Raw genomic sequence first — 11472 nt, 5'->3', positions numbered from 1 at the left:
ATTTAAAATTATTTAATTATATAAAAATATATTATTATTATAATTTATACATATTATTTATATATATAATACTATTTAAATAAATTTTATATATTTATACATCAACGTTTCTTTGAAATAATGCAAATTAATAATTATTTAATACTGAAGACAATAGTTTGGATTGGAGTATTGTTACAGTTTCCGACCAATTTAAAATTGTGACACGTCAATTTTTTCTTAACCGCCTTTGCCCATGGGGACTAACCCAAAAGGATCAAAGAGACCGAGTCCGTTAAGTTGATTTCACTTTCACTCGCTCAGTCTCCAACGGACCACCACGCAGGCACGAGCACGATGGCCAGCATTTCCAGACCCAGGAGACTCACAGAGCCCCGATCCGGACGCAAAATGGTCCGCACCAGGCAAAGTGCTGCTAACAAGACTCCGTACGACCGCCCAGCATTATCCCCGAATCTGACACCTCAAAACCCTAATTGGCTCTCCAAATTTATTTACTCGCCTACTCGCTTGATTGCCACCGGTGCTGGAAGAATCCTTTCCTCCGTCTTCACCGGCGAATCCTCCGCTTCTTCATCTTCCTCCTCTTCAGGTTCCAATTCAGCTTCATTTCTACTTAAAGTACGCTTGTGAAGGTTATTTTAACGAGCGGAGAGATCTCATGCTATTTAAAGTAGAAATGAGAAGTTAAATTTTGCTGCGAATCAATTTTTTTTTTTTTTTTTTATAAATAAGCTTTAGATTGAGATATTGTGCATTTTCTGCTTCAGTGAAGTAGAATGTAACGTCGAATTAAACGTGTCTAATTTCGTGATTGTTTATGTTTTCAGAGGATGACAGTGATCATATTGATAATGAAATGTCTCCTCAGATAACTGACTCAATCAAAAAGGTAAGTGAGGTCTTGTGATAATTACTATAGGGTTCAGCTTTTCTCTAGAATTGTGATTTTGATATATGTCTTTATGCTAGAAACGGGCTCTAGAAGTCAATCAGCAGCCGAGTGAAACGCAATCTATTGTGGAGAAGAGTGAAACGAAGTATCTAATAGAACGGCTTATCATGCAGGTGACATTTTCAAGGTAATTGCCAATTTGCAGCTTTCTCCTTTTTTTTTTTTCCGTGATTGTTTTTTCCTTTAATACCACTCTTATGCCTTTTGTTTTAACATATTTGAGTGTATTACTCTGTGAAAGGTTCTATGTACTATTTTCTTATCATTGTGTCTCTTTAAAATGGTTTGACTCCAAGTCATGTATGTTGTTGATGTTTAACCAGGGAAGAGTTCAATAGACTGACAAGTATTATTAAGTCAAGAGTTGTAGATAGCCCCATTTATGGAGATGGAGAGTATGGAAGATTTAGTGAACTCTCTAATAGAAAAGCTGACAATGGTATTGCTTTCTTACAAACACTGCAAATACAAGAAATTTAAGAAACTGAGTTGTCAAATATGGAAATTGATTGCTGCTGTAATTATATTTCACATGTCGACATGCCAGATCTATGCAGTGCAGCTGTATCGGAGGCAAAAAAGTGGTTAGAGGAGAAGAAATTGGATTCAAATTCAAAGTCAGATTTGGAACTTGGAACCTGCATCTTGAACTCTGCTATGTTGCCTCATGTTCGTAACTGATGACTATAGTATCTTTGTGGTGGACCTTATACTTTCTTTCGATCATTTCTATTCAGAGTCTAGATTAATATAATTTTGTTTCATGTTAGCTCACCAATTTTATATATATCTGAGAATGCTGAGGCATGAACTTGAACATTAGGCATAAACTCATAATGCATAAGTTAACTCTCATATGGAAGAATTAATAGGAGTGTGAAACATTGCCTTTTTCATAAATGTGAATGTGAGTTTACTAAAAGACAAAAAATTACAACTCCTACTAACTGACATGCCTAAGTAGAGTGGATTTTGAAACATGTGAAAGGTTGCAGGACAGAATGACTACACATATATGTGCGTGTATGTATGTATGGGTATTATATCATTTTAATGACATGAGGGAAATAGTTTGATTTATTAGTTATAGGGCCTCTTCCAATTGATTTTGATTTTGATATATGAAATGTTTTTGACTTCCCTGCTATGAAATTGCCCAAAAGTTTTTATTTTTTGGTCTACAGAAAAAAAAAACTTAAAATATATGTTTTTTCATTAATATGTGTTAGTATTTTTTAATTTTCTATTTTCCTTTAAGGGAATGTAGATGAAGATTGTATTTTCACTGACCAATGAAATCCTTGTGTAGCTTTTGTGTTATGGTATATTTGTTTGAATACTGATGGAAACATCACTGCCTTACTTACTCTAGATAACGCAGAATTAATAACAGTTGAGATTAAAGATTACGGATGTAATTGTAATGCCATTTGCATATCTAAATTGACTTCCCATTGCAGGGCTCTGATAGTGAACCAGGTTCTCCAGTTGATGTAGCCAAATCATATATGCGAACACGTCCACTATGGACTTCTCCATCTGGGAACCTTACGGAATTCCAATTACCATCACCAACTAGGATACAGCTTTTCAACGGCGAATCACCACACTCAATTGGTTTCTCATCTTTGTCATCCAAGGTTATCTTTTTTTTTTTTTTAAATGAACAGTTGTTGAGTTTGTTGCTAAAAAAATGATTCTCGTAAATGAAGTTGGCTTATAAGTTGTATAGAAAGTTTTGGCATTATATTAAATTGGTGTGCATATATCTCAATTACAGAATCCATGAAAGTGAATTTCAGGATGCTAGGAAGAGGTTAAAACCATTGGAAATTTGGAATTAACTAATAAATCCTAGGGTTAATGAAATTTTTAAAAAAGCTGGTCATATTATCAAACCTGTCAACTACTTCCTGAATTTGTTGAAATGATGTTGGGCTAGGGTACTACGACAGGCTACTGTGGTATTTTTAAGTTACATATGTGTGGAAATACTGAATTATTGGTAATCACCATTTCAGAATTGAAATTAATACCTAAAAGAGAATAAAGATAAATAAATGAATAATTGAAGTCTTTTGACTTAGCCAAGCTATCTGGTATTATTTGTTAGTCTTTTTTTTTTTTCCTCTGATTTGAGTTTTTTTCCTTTCTACATACTGACTATTTTTATTTTTTATTGTTCTGAAAATAAATGCAGTTTAAAAGGGATTCTCCTGCCTCTGGTTCATGGAATATCTCTGAGGAGTTACGAAAAGTGAGATCCAAAGCAACAGAAGATATGCTAAGGACTCTACCATCATCAAAAATTGATTTGTCTGCACTCACTTCAGAGAATAGAAGTGCTGTGAAGTCCATAGTGGCTAAGGAGGTAGGAGCTACTATGAGAGACAAGGTACTGACCTCTACAAAATCAGTAGATGCATCGTTAAACTTGGTTACAGGAGTAACTACTTCATATGGCTTACCAGGTGTGATCTATTTCCCAGTTTGATTGTAAACTTTGTATTTATAGATTTTTGTCAACAATAGCAGGGTAAATTGCCTGATTTTGAGCTTGTTTTATTTCTCAGAATCTAGAGAAATTATAATGTGGATAATCTAAGTCATGAAACCTCAATTTTTGCCCCTTCAGTTTCACAGATGACTCAAGAAGGATTGCAAAATGAACCTTTGTCACCAAATCGAGCTAGTTTTATTTCTGAACAAAACAAGGTAACTGGGGAAAATGCCATTTCTTATGCTTTTGTTTTATTATTATCTTGTTAAATATGATAAAATTTGAGTAATCTGATGTCTTAACATTTTTCTTCAGCTTCACACAGAGGTCTTGGAGGATGTCCAAACCATGGAGGAAACTAGAGGTGCATCTTGTAAATTTTCTCAAATCTGGGCCCTATTTCTCACATAATCCACCATATTACGGGATAGATTGTGTAAAATGGTTGATATAATCGTCTGTTACCTAATGGCTGAGTTTTATGGGGAAAAGGAGTTCTGTGTAGGAACAATCGAAATAGATATTCTATATGTGAATGAAACCTAGAATATATTTACATGCATTTTTATTTGGGCTAATTCTTTTCTTCCATTATTTTTCTGCACTAACAAAATCTGCCTAATTTTGTTTATTTGTTTGCACAGAAGGGAGACCAAGCTCTGAACAAAGACTTCAACCACCGGAAGAGTTCAAGACTGTACAACAAAGGTTGATTTTTATTTCCCCCCATATTTAGCAGTATCATTATGAAAACTTTTGTCATTTCAACTTTCCTTTTCTCCTGTTTTGTGTTTCATGAGCTTGCTTGTAAGTTTCTTGATACATTTTTATTTTATTTAAGACCAGTACTTGGATTCTATTTTTGTTTTAATTCAGACTGCTGAACAGCCCACTCCTCAGCCATCCCTACCTCCTAGAAAAGGCTGTATTTTGCGTCCAACTTACCAATTATTTTGAGAAGGTTGCAAAATTGCATGCTACTTGGCATGGATACTTTCTGCAAGTATCTGAGTTAGATTTTATCATTCTTTTAAATATTCTCTGTACATGTCTGATGAGCTCGTTACAAATTTGTTCATGGAATACGTATGTATTGAATAACCCAAAAAAAAAAAGAAAATCAAAGATACTAATCAAGTACAGTAATAGAACACTTCACTTCTTAAACTTAATTTCTCTAGTGTCTATTGATGAACCAAAAGGCATAGCTTAAAGTATTCTAGTTATATTTAGAGGTTTTGAAATTAATCTTGCATATCTACAGTCTAGTGCTTGGCAAGGGTAATTGTCATTTCTCTTCTGTAATTTTGTGTCTCTGCATATGTCTTAGTGATGCTGATGCTGCCAATCTTCATGGCATTAAGGAGACAAATGGGACTAAACAATTGTGTGACTCCAAAGTAAGTGGAACTGCTCAAGGTAAGATTTCAAAACCCACCTGTTTTAATTTGCATGGATCATTTATTGATTTTTGCTGAAGTACTAACAGTTTTCCATTGTAATAATATGTTGGGGTTAAGGGGTAATGTGGGGTCTGGTTGTTATTCTGGTTTTTTTGTCAGTTTAGGGCTTAAAGCTCTTCTTGCCCCTGAATGCAATTTCAGATACGGAATTACATGACCACAACTGTTCAGCGTCAAAAGAGACTGCTGGAAAAGGTGGCTTGATTACTCCTGATGGTTTCCCTCCAGGATCTTGGTAAATGGCTGCTAACACCCACTACTTGCCCATTTCCAATGTCAAATTGTGGAACTTTAATTTTTATAAACCTGTTATCCTCTTCTTCAGTTTGTCTGCTGGACAAGATAGTATACAAAACAACCTGGTGTCTGATGCAAAACAGAATCCAGCTGGTTCAGGCCACGACAAAGTCATTCCAAGTGTTCCCAGAGGGGAGATCTGTGAATTTTTGAGCGAATCTTCGGTTGAAGTACCAATTACACGTGACATTGATAGCTCTAACACTGCCTCTCAAAACAGTTCTAGCATGCCAAGTGAAGAGTTATCACGAGAGCCGAATAGGAGTTCAAAGCGCAGTGTAGCAGGCAAGACAAGCAGTGTCAGGGAGAAGCAACCGGCAAAGAAACTAACGAGATACAATAGAGGCGGTAGGGGTCGGGGTAAACAATGATAAATTGTATTTTTTTAAACTTACTGTAAAATAGTGCAGAGGAAAAAGATGATTGCCACAAATAGGCATTTGTAAGTTGTAGTGAAGTTGGTAAATCTGTACTCTGTATGGGTTTAATTCTAAGTTAGGATTCCTTCTTTTCCTTTTTCCTTTGATTGTATTTACTATTCAAGAGTTATACATCTTAAATTTCTAGGCTAGAAAGTGGTTTTCAAGTCTCTTGGGTTTTGATATCATGGTGAAATATTTGTAGTTGTAAGCCAAAAGTGCTACTTATAATTTACCGTCTATCCATCAGAAGTCTTATTTTTCAGTCGTCGTATCCTCAAAAGACATTGTTTTAAAATACGGATCGAACAAATTAGACCATTTCGTCCAACTGGGAACGGGTGATTAGTTTGGTGCAAGTTATGGTTAAAATATATCATAGTTATCATATTAAATTGATTTGAAGTTGAATCGGATGATTTACATTAAATTAATATTCAATCAACAAATCAAATTGGGTTAACTGTTGTGAAGATGTTACCATGAAGTTATAATGATAATTTTAAAATTTTAACTATCTGATATTAGTTTTACCAATTTATCTGGACAGTCAAACTGATTGACTTGTAGATTGGCTCCTTGATTAGTCTAATTTCCAAAACCAAATATGAAATATTTTTTTAATTCGACTTGTAAATGTTAATTATTAAAAAGGGCAATTATTATTATTATTATTTTTTTAAATCTTAGTGGAACTTATTATCCGTTTCCAGTAAAACGATGTCGTTACGGTAGTTTGAATATTCATGAAAACGGAGAACAGAGGCGTCGGGCTGTACCATTTCATCAGAAAGCTCAGGATCCAAATTTTGATTAATGGAATCGTTCTCGTCTTCCTCAGCGCGAATAGCGCAAAAGACATGGGAACTTGAGAACAACATAGTTTCCATGGAGACACCACCAACAAGTTCAAGTGACAAGTCATCATCTTCCGATGCAATTTTCTACTACGACGAAGCGGCGCAAGCCACGTTCCAGCTCGAGAAGCCATGGGTCAATGACCCTCACTACTTCAAGCGCGTTAAGGTTTCCGCACTCGCTCTACTCAAGATGGTGGTTCACGCGCGATCTGGTGGCACCATCGAAGTCATGGGCCTTATGCAAGGCAAAACCGACGGCGATGCCATCATTGTTATGGACGCTTTTGCTTTGCCCGTTGAAGGCACCGAAACTAGGGTTAACGCCCAGGCCGATGCTTATGAGTATATGGTTGATTATTCCCAAACTAACAAACAGGTCTCTTTTTCTTTTTTCTTTTTTCTTTTTCTTTTTTCTTTTTCTTTTTCTTTTTCTTTTTTTAATTTTTAAATTTCTAAAACCCTAAGTTTAGCTACCAGTGACTGTGTGTAACTTTTCAATATGCTTAAATTATGCATGTCAGGTGTAATTTCAAGTTTTTCTGACAATTTGTATGAAGAATAATATACAGATGTTGCAAGCAACCCTGTTCCATTGTCATTTTGTGTTCGTAAATATTGGCATCATTTTTCTGATTAATTGAGCTGCTTTATTTGTGAAGCATGTCACTTTTCTTTTGATTTTTTTAAAATCCTATTATAAGCTACTATCGTCTATGTGTGCATGGTTGAGATGTGTAATTTTTTAATTGTGCCATTGTAGTTATATGTTTGTAGCTATTGGTAGTTTATCTCGGTTCAGTTAAGCTGTTTTATGTGTGAAACATCTGTTTGAGAGATTGTTTGACCATGATGGCAAAGTTATCAAGTGTTGTGATTTTTTGTGATTAATTTTTTTTAAATGTTTTATCTGTGAGATTTTTCTTACAGAGAATGGTCTGCTGTATGTTTAGGCAGGACGGCTGGAGAATGTTGTTGGGTGGTACCATTCTCACCCTGGCTATGGATGTTGGCTTTCTGGTATTGATGTTTCAACCCAAATGTTAAATCAGCAATATCAGGAGCCGTTCTTGGCTGTTGTGATTGATCCAACAAGGACTGTTTCTGCTGGGAAAGTTGAGATTGGTGCATTCAGGACATACCCAGAAGGATACAAACCTCCAGATGATCCTGTCTCTGAGTATCAAACCATTCCTCTCAATAAGATTGAAGACTTTGGTGTGCACTGTAAACAGGTTATTATAGTGCTCATGGTTTCTTGCTTCTGGGATTTTTTTTTGGTTTTCTTTTTAATTGTTAGCTCACTGTGTGTATATTTATCATGTATTTGGACAGTATTATGCATTGGATATTACTTATTTCAAGTCATCTCTTGACTGCCACCTTTTGGATCTGCTGTGGAACATGTATTGGGTGAATACTCTTTCCTCTTCTCCTTTGCTTGGTAATGGAGACTATGTTGCAGGACAAATTTCTGATTTAGGTAATCATTCTAGTCATTGTGATGTAAGTAACTTTATTATTTTTCTTATAATTTTAATGTCACTTGTCATGATTAGAAATTATTGCACAGAGGAAATTAATTTGCATGAGTGGATAAGTGTATATTACCTCATATATTATCTTGCTTTCATGTAAGATAAACTGAATGTTTTTTTCTCTTGGTTTTTGTTGAGATGATTTAATTTCCTTGGCATCTTCCAGCTGAAAAGCTAGAGCAAGCTGAGAATCAATTGTCTCACTCTCGTTACGGGCCCTTGATAGCACCCCCTCAAAGAAGGAAGGAGGTAAGTGTCTTATTTCTATTTATATAATAGTCTTGTTTGATTTAGAAGTACAGGTATTTTAGCCTTAGACATAGGGTACTATGGATTTGATCTGGTTCATTGTTTTCTCAGACAGTTGATCAAATTTAGTTGATACTATGCTGCTGTGGCGAATTTTCAAAAGAATAATTGATATTTCTCCTTTCTGGCCTCATTATGTCCTTCAACATCTGTGTTTTTTCAGATGAATTTCCACCTTGATATAATCTGTCAAAATTTTTAGTTGAAGATATGCAAAATGTCTGTTTATTCTACTAATGGAGCAGTTTTTTCACCTTATTATCATATACAATCTCAAAAGATATCATGGAGCCTATTATTTTGTTTAATTTATTGGCCAGTAAATAACCCTTTTATTTAAGGCGTTTAGAATCTTTGAAGTATGCCTCTAGCCCTCTACAACTGTAAAACATTAAAGTGAAAGAGTTTGGTACTGACACATTCATGGATGACTGATGACATTATAGACTTGTAATCAAATGCATGTAATGTTTGAATATGGCTTTATCTCCACTTCAAGTGGCTTTCATGGTTTCAATGTGTAAGCTTCCATTAAATTTGGATGCTGCCCTTTGTAGGAAATATTGATTTTACTAATTGTTTGAACTTCTCAGTTCATTTTGTCTAGTATTCAAGTTCGGCCAAGGAAAAAAAAAAATGAAATTGAAGTAAAGAAATGCTTTGAGATGATTTATATATATAATGATTTCTTCTGTGTTTTTGTTGACCAACTATGTTCTGTTTGTTAGCTGGCTTTTTCTCCTGTAATTATAAAATCTACTTTTGCCACATACAAGTGAAATATAGTTTGCAATTAGTCTAGGAAATAAGTTGGAGAATTTCAACCACCAAGTGAAAGAAGATAGTGCAAAGATAAAGAAAATATTGTTCTTGAAATGAAAGAAAGATGTATTTCTTAGCTCAGAATTTATAGAAGGTTTTGGGTCGGAAGTGTAATTTAAACTAATTTAAGAGACTAGCTTAAATGATTAAAAGGCTATTGTAATGGTCTGTAGTAAAAGTAGAGTCTCATCTATTTGCAAATAAAGTCCAACCATTCAAAACCTGTAGAAGTCCATTCATGTCACATGACCCTTCTAAGATCCTAAAGCCTTTATAATAAACGAGACACAAGACTGAATTTTTATGCTTGTTAAAGAAAAGTAATTTCTATGATACCTGTGATGTGAACAAAGCGGATACTAGTTGCATTATTACTATATTTTGATATAAAACTTGATCAAAATGGGACAAAAATTGTTGATGCCTAATCTTTTCTTCTCTTTCCTACTGGATTTTTTTTATATGCAGGAAGATTCTCAACTTGCAAAGATCAGCCGTGACAGTGCCAAGATAACTGTGGAGCAGGTCCATGGTCTAATGTCACAGGTAATAACCATTCCCTTTTTTCTAAAGACATCCTTGTCATTAAAGACTTGAAGTGAACAATTTAGCAAACATAATTTAGGTTTGTTCTACAGTAATCATTTTTCTTCTGTTTTTTTTTTCCCATTTATCTTGTCAGGTTATCAAAGACATCCTTTTCAATTCCATACACCAATCCAACAAGTCTCGCAAAGAGCCATCTGGCCCTGAGCCGATGATTGAAACCTGAGGTTTTCCCCCTAAGTGCAGTGCTTCACGAACACAGCTGCAGCTAGAAATGGATGCATTATCTTCTATGGTTCCCTCACCTGCCAGACCGGATTTACATTAAAAGAAATCAGACATTACATGAAATCCCAGGCTTCGGAAGTTCTGCCCTGATGTAAATCCTTTGGGCATTCATGGTTGAGTAATTTGGGATTTTTGGGTTTTTGCATATTTTGGCATTTGTAAAAGCTAATCATAATTAGGGAGGTTCAAATTCAGCCCTAGGGATGGATTCTATCCAAGTTGGCTTGGCTTGAACCCACAGCTTGGCCTGAACTGAATAGATTTCAAGCTACAAATCTAACTAGCTAGATTAACATATTTGATCATTCAATAATACTGTTTATCTCAAAGATGACATTGTTCGCATCTTAGATGATATTGTTCACCTTTAGTTACCCTCTAATGATACTGTTCTCTAACTCAAACAAGTTAGAGCTAAACACTTTGATTTTGATCCAAGTTTGAGTTGCCATTGGGCTCAGTTAGTATTAGATTGAATCCACCCCTATTCAACCCTTATTTTGAGTGGATGTGAAAAGCTTGCACATGGCATGGGTGGTCTTTTGTGAGTTTCTCAAAGTTGTCAATGCTCTGTTGCTCTGCCCATGAGTTGTCAAATTTATTCAAATGGACCCATTACGGCTCATAAATATTTTTGATGAATTCGAGCCTATCTCTTCCGGTGGGTTGATTTGCCCGATGCCATATCTGCCCAAACATAAATGCTAGAAACGTAAATGATAATTCCACCAGCATCCATTATTTAATGGTCTTGAACGAAGTCATTGACCTGTCATTCCCTCTGGATAGAAACAAAGATAGTCGTTTAATGGGACTTGGATTTGGGGGTGTGGTTTCTCCGAAGTTTGGAATATGTGGTGAATTTGATTTCAACCGAGTTAAATTTAAGATTAATTTAAATTATTATATAATATTATCAAATGATTATCAATAAGATTAATAATATTATTAAATAGATAAATAAATTTGAATTTCAATTCAAAATCAATTTATTTGAATTAATTTATATTAGATTCAATCTAACTTCACATTTCATTTGATAGAGAGTTACCATGATCCCGTCTTTGGTTACAATCTGTGCACAAGTGGTGGAAATTAAAAATTTATGTAGAGATGAGGCTATTTAGATGAGATGTTGATAGGTAGCCTCTTCCATACGCATAGATAGATGAGTCAAATTAATAATTCATACCCTTCTTGTTTAACCAAAAAGAGATGAAGATATTGATGGTTGATATCAAAAGCAACAAAGTTATTAATTATAATTATTAAAATATGAGAAAATATAGACATAAAGGAAGCCAGGCTAGCAGCAAATACACAACCAGCCAGTGTACCGATATATTCAAATGATATGTGATTTATAGTTATTTTATTTTTAATTTAAAATTATTTAATTATATAATAATATATTATTTAAATATTTAATTAGATATTCAAAATTAAATGTAAATAATAATAGGATGAATGGATGATAA

The 11472-nt window shown here is 34.5% G+C and overlaps 2 protein-coding genes across 3 annotated transcripts; both read left to right on the top strand.

The window, feature by feature from the left end:
* Positions 1-213: 213 nt before the first annotated feature.
* Positions 214-5804, top strand: LOC123200596 (protein KAKU4-like). The gene is made up of 13 exons (XM_044615855.1): positions 214-592; positions 831-892; positions 973-1082; positions 1279-1394; positions 1503-1624; positions 2416-2595; positions 3156-3426; positions 3591-3670; positions 3771-3819; positions 4100-4163; positions 4786-4874; positions 5060-5153; positions 5244-5804. The coding sequence occupies exons 1-13, from the start codon at positions 337-339 to the stop codon at positions 5584-5586; spliced, it is 1836 nt and encodes a 611-aa protein (XP_044471790.1). The 5' UTR covers positions 214-336; the 3' UTR covers positions 5587-5804.
* Positions 5805-6357: 553 nt separating this feature from the next.
* On the top strand, positions 6358-10344 carry LOC123200597 (COP9 signalosome complex subunit 5a-like). 2 transcript variants are annotated; one of them, XM_044615856.1, is made up of 6 exons: positions 6364-6870; positions 7445-7726; positions 7827-7974; positions 8196-8278; positions 9629-9706; positions 9843-10344. In XM_044615856.1, exons 1-6 carry the CDS (start codon positions 6451-6453, stop codon positions 9930-9932), a joined length of 1101 nt encoding a protein of 366 aa, XP_044471791.1. In that variant the 5' UTR covers positions 6364-6450; the 3' UTR covers positions 9933-10344. The 2 variants fall into 2 exon arrangements, with proteins under 2 accessions (XP_044471792.1, XP_044471791.1); XM_044615857.1 differs by lacking the exons at positions 9629-9706; positions 9843-10344 and adding an exon at positions 8390-8646 and having other exon boundaries at positions 6358-6870.
* The last annotated feature ends 1128 nt before the right edge of the window (positions 10345-11472 follow it).

This window comes from Mangifera indica, chromosome 17 (assembly GCF_011075055.1).
Source record: "Mangifera indica cultivar Alphonso chromosome 17, CATAS_Mindica_2.1, whole genome shotgun sequence".
NCBI lineage: Eukaryota > Viridiplantae > Streptophyta > Magnoliopsida > Sapindales > Anacardiaceae > Mangifera > Mangifera indica.
The sequence above is the reverse complement of the archived record's forward strand: the minus strand, read 5'-3'. Positions and strand labels throughout refer to the sequence as shown.

What these genes read in the sequence shown, in the direction of transcription:
- LOC123200596 (XM_044615855.1), top strand. Translation starts at nt 337, where the DNA reads ATGGCCAGCATTTCCAGACCCAGGAGACTCACAGAGCCCCGATCCGGA. An exon ending in ATGCAGGTGACATTTTCAAG is followed by an intron (nt 1,083 to 1,278) that starts GTAATTGCCAAT and finishes ATGTTTAACCAG; the next exon opens with GGAAGAGTTCAATAGACTGA. An exon ending in TCTCATCTTTGTCATCCAAG is followed by an intron (nt 2,596 to 3,155) that starts GTTATCTTTTTT and finishes AAATAAATGCAG; the next exon opens with TTTAAAAGGGATTCTCCTGC.
- LOC123200597 (XM_044615856.1), top strand. Translation starts at nt 6,451, where the DNA reads ATGGAATCGTTCTCGTCTTCCTCAGCGCGAATAGCGCAAAAGACATGG. An exon ending in ATTCCCAAACTAACAAACAG is followed by an intron (nt 6,871 to 7,444) that starts GTCTCTTTTTCT and finishes CTGTATGTTTAG; the next exon opens with GCAGGACGGCTGGAGAATGT. An exon ending in AGGACAAATTTCTGATTTAG is followed by an intron (nt 7,975 to 8,195) that starts GTAATCATTCTA and finishes GGCATCTTCCAG; the next exon opens with CTGAAAAGCTAGAGCAAGCT.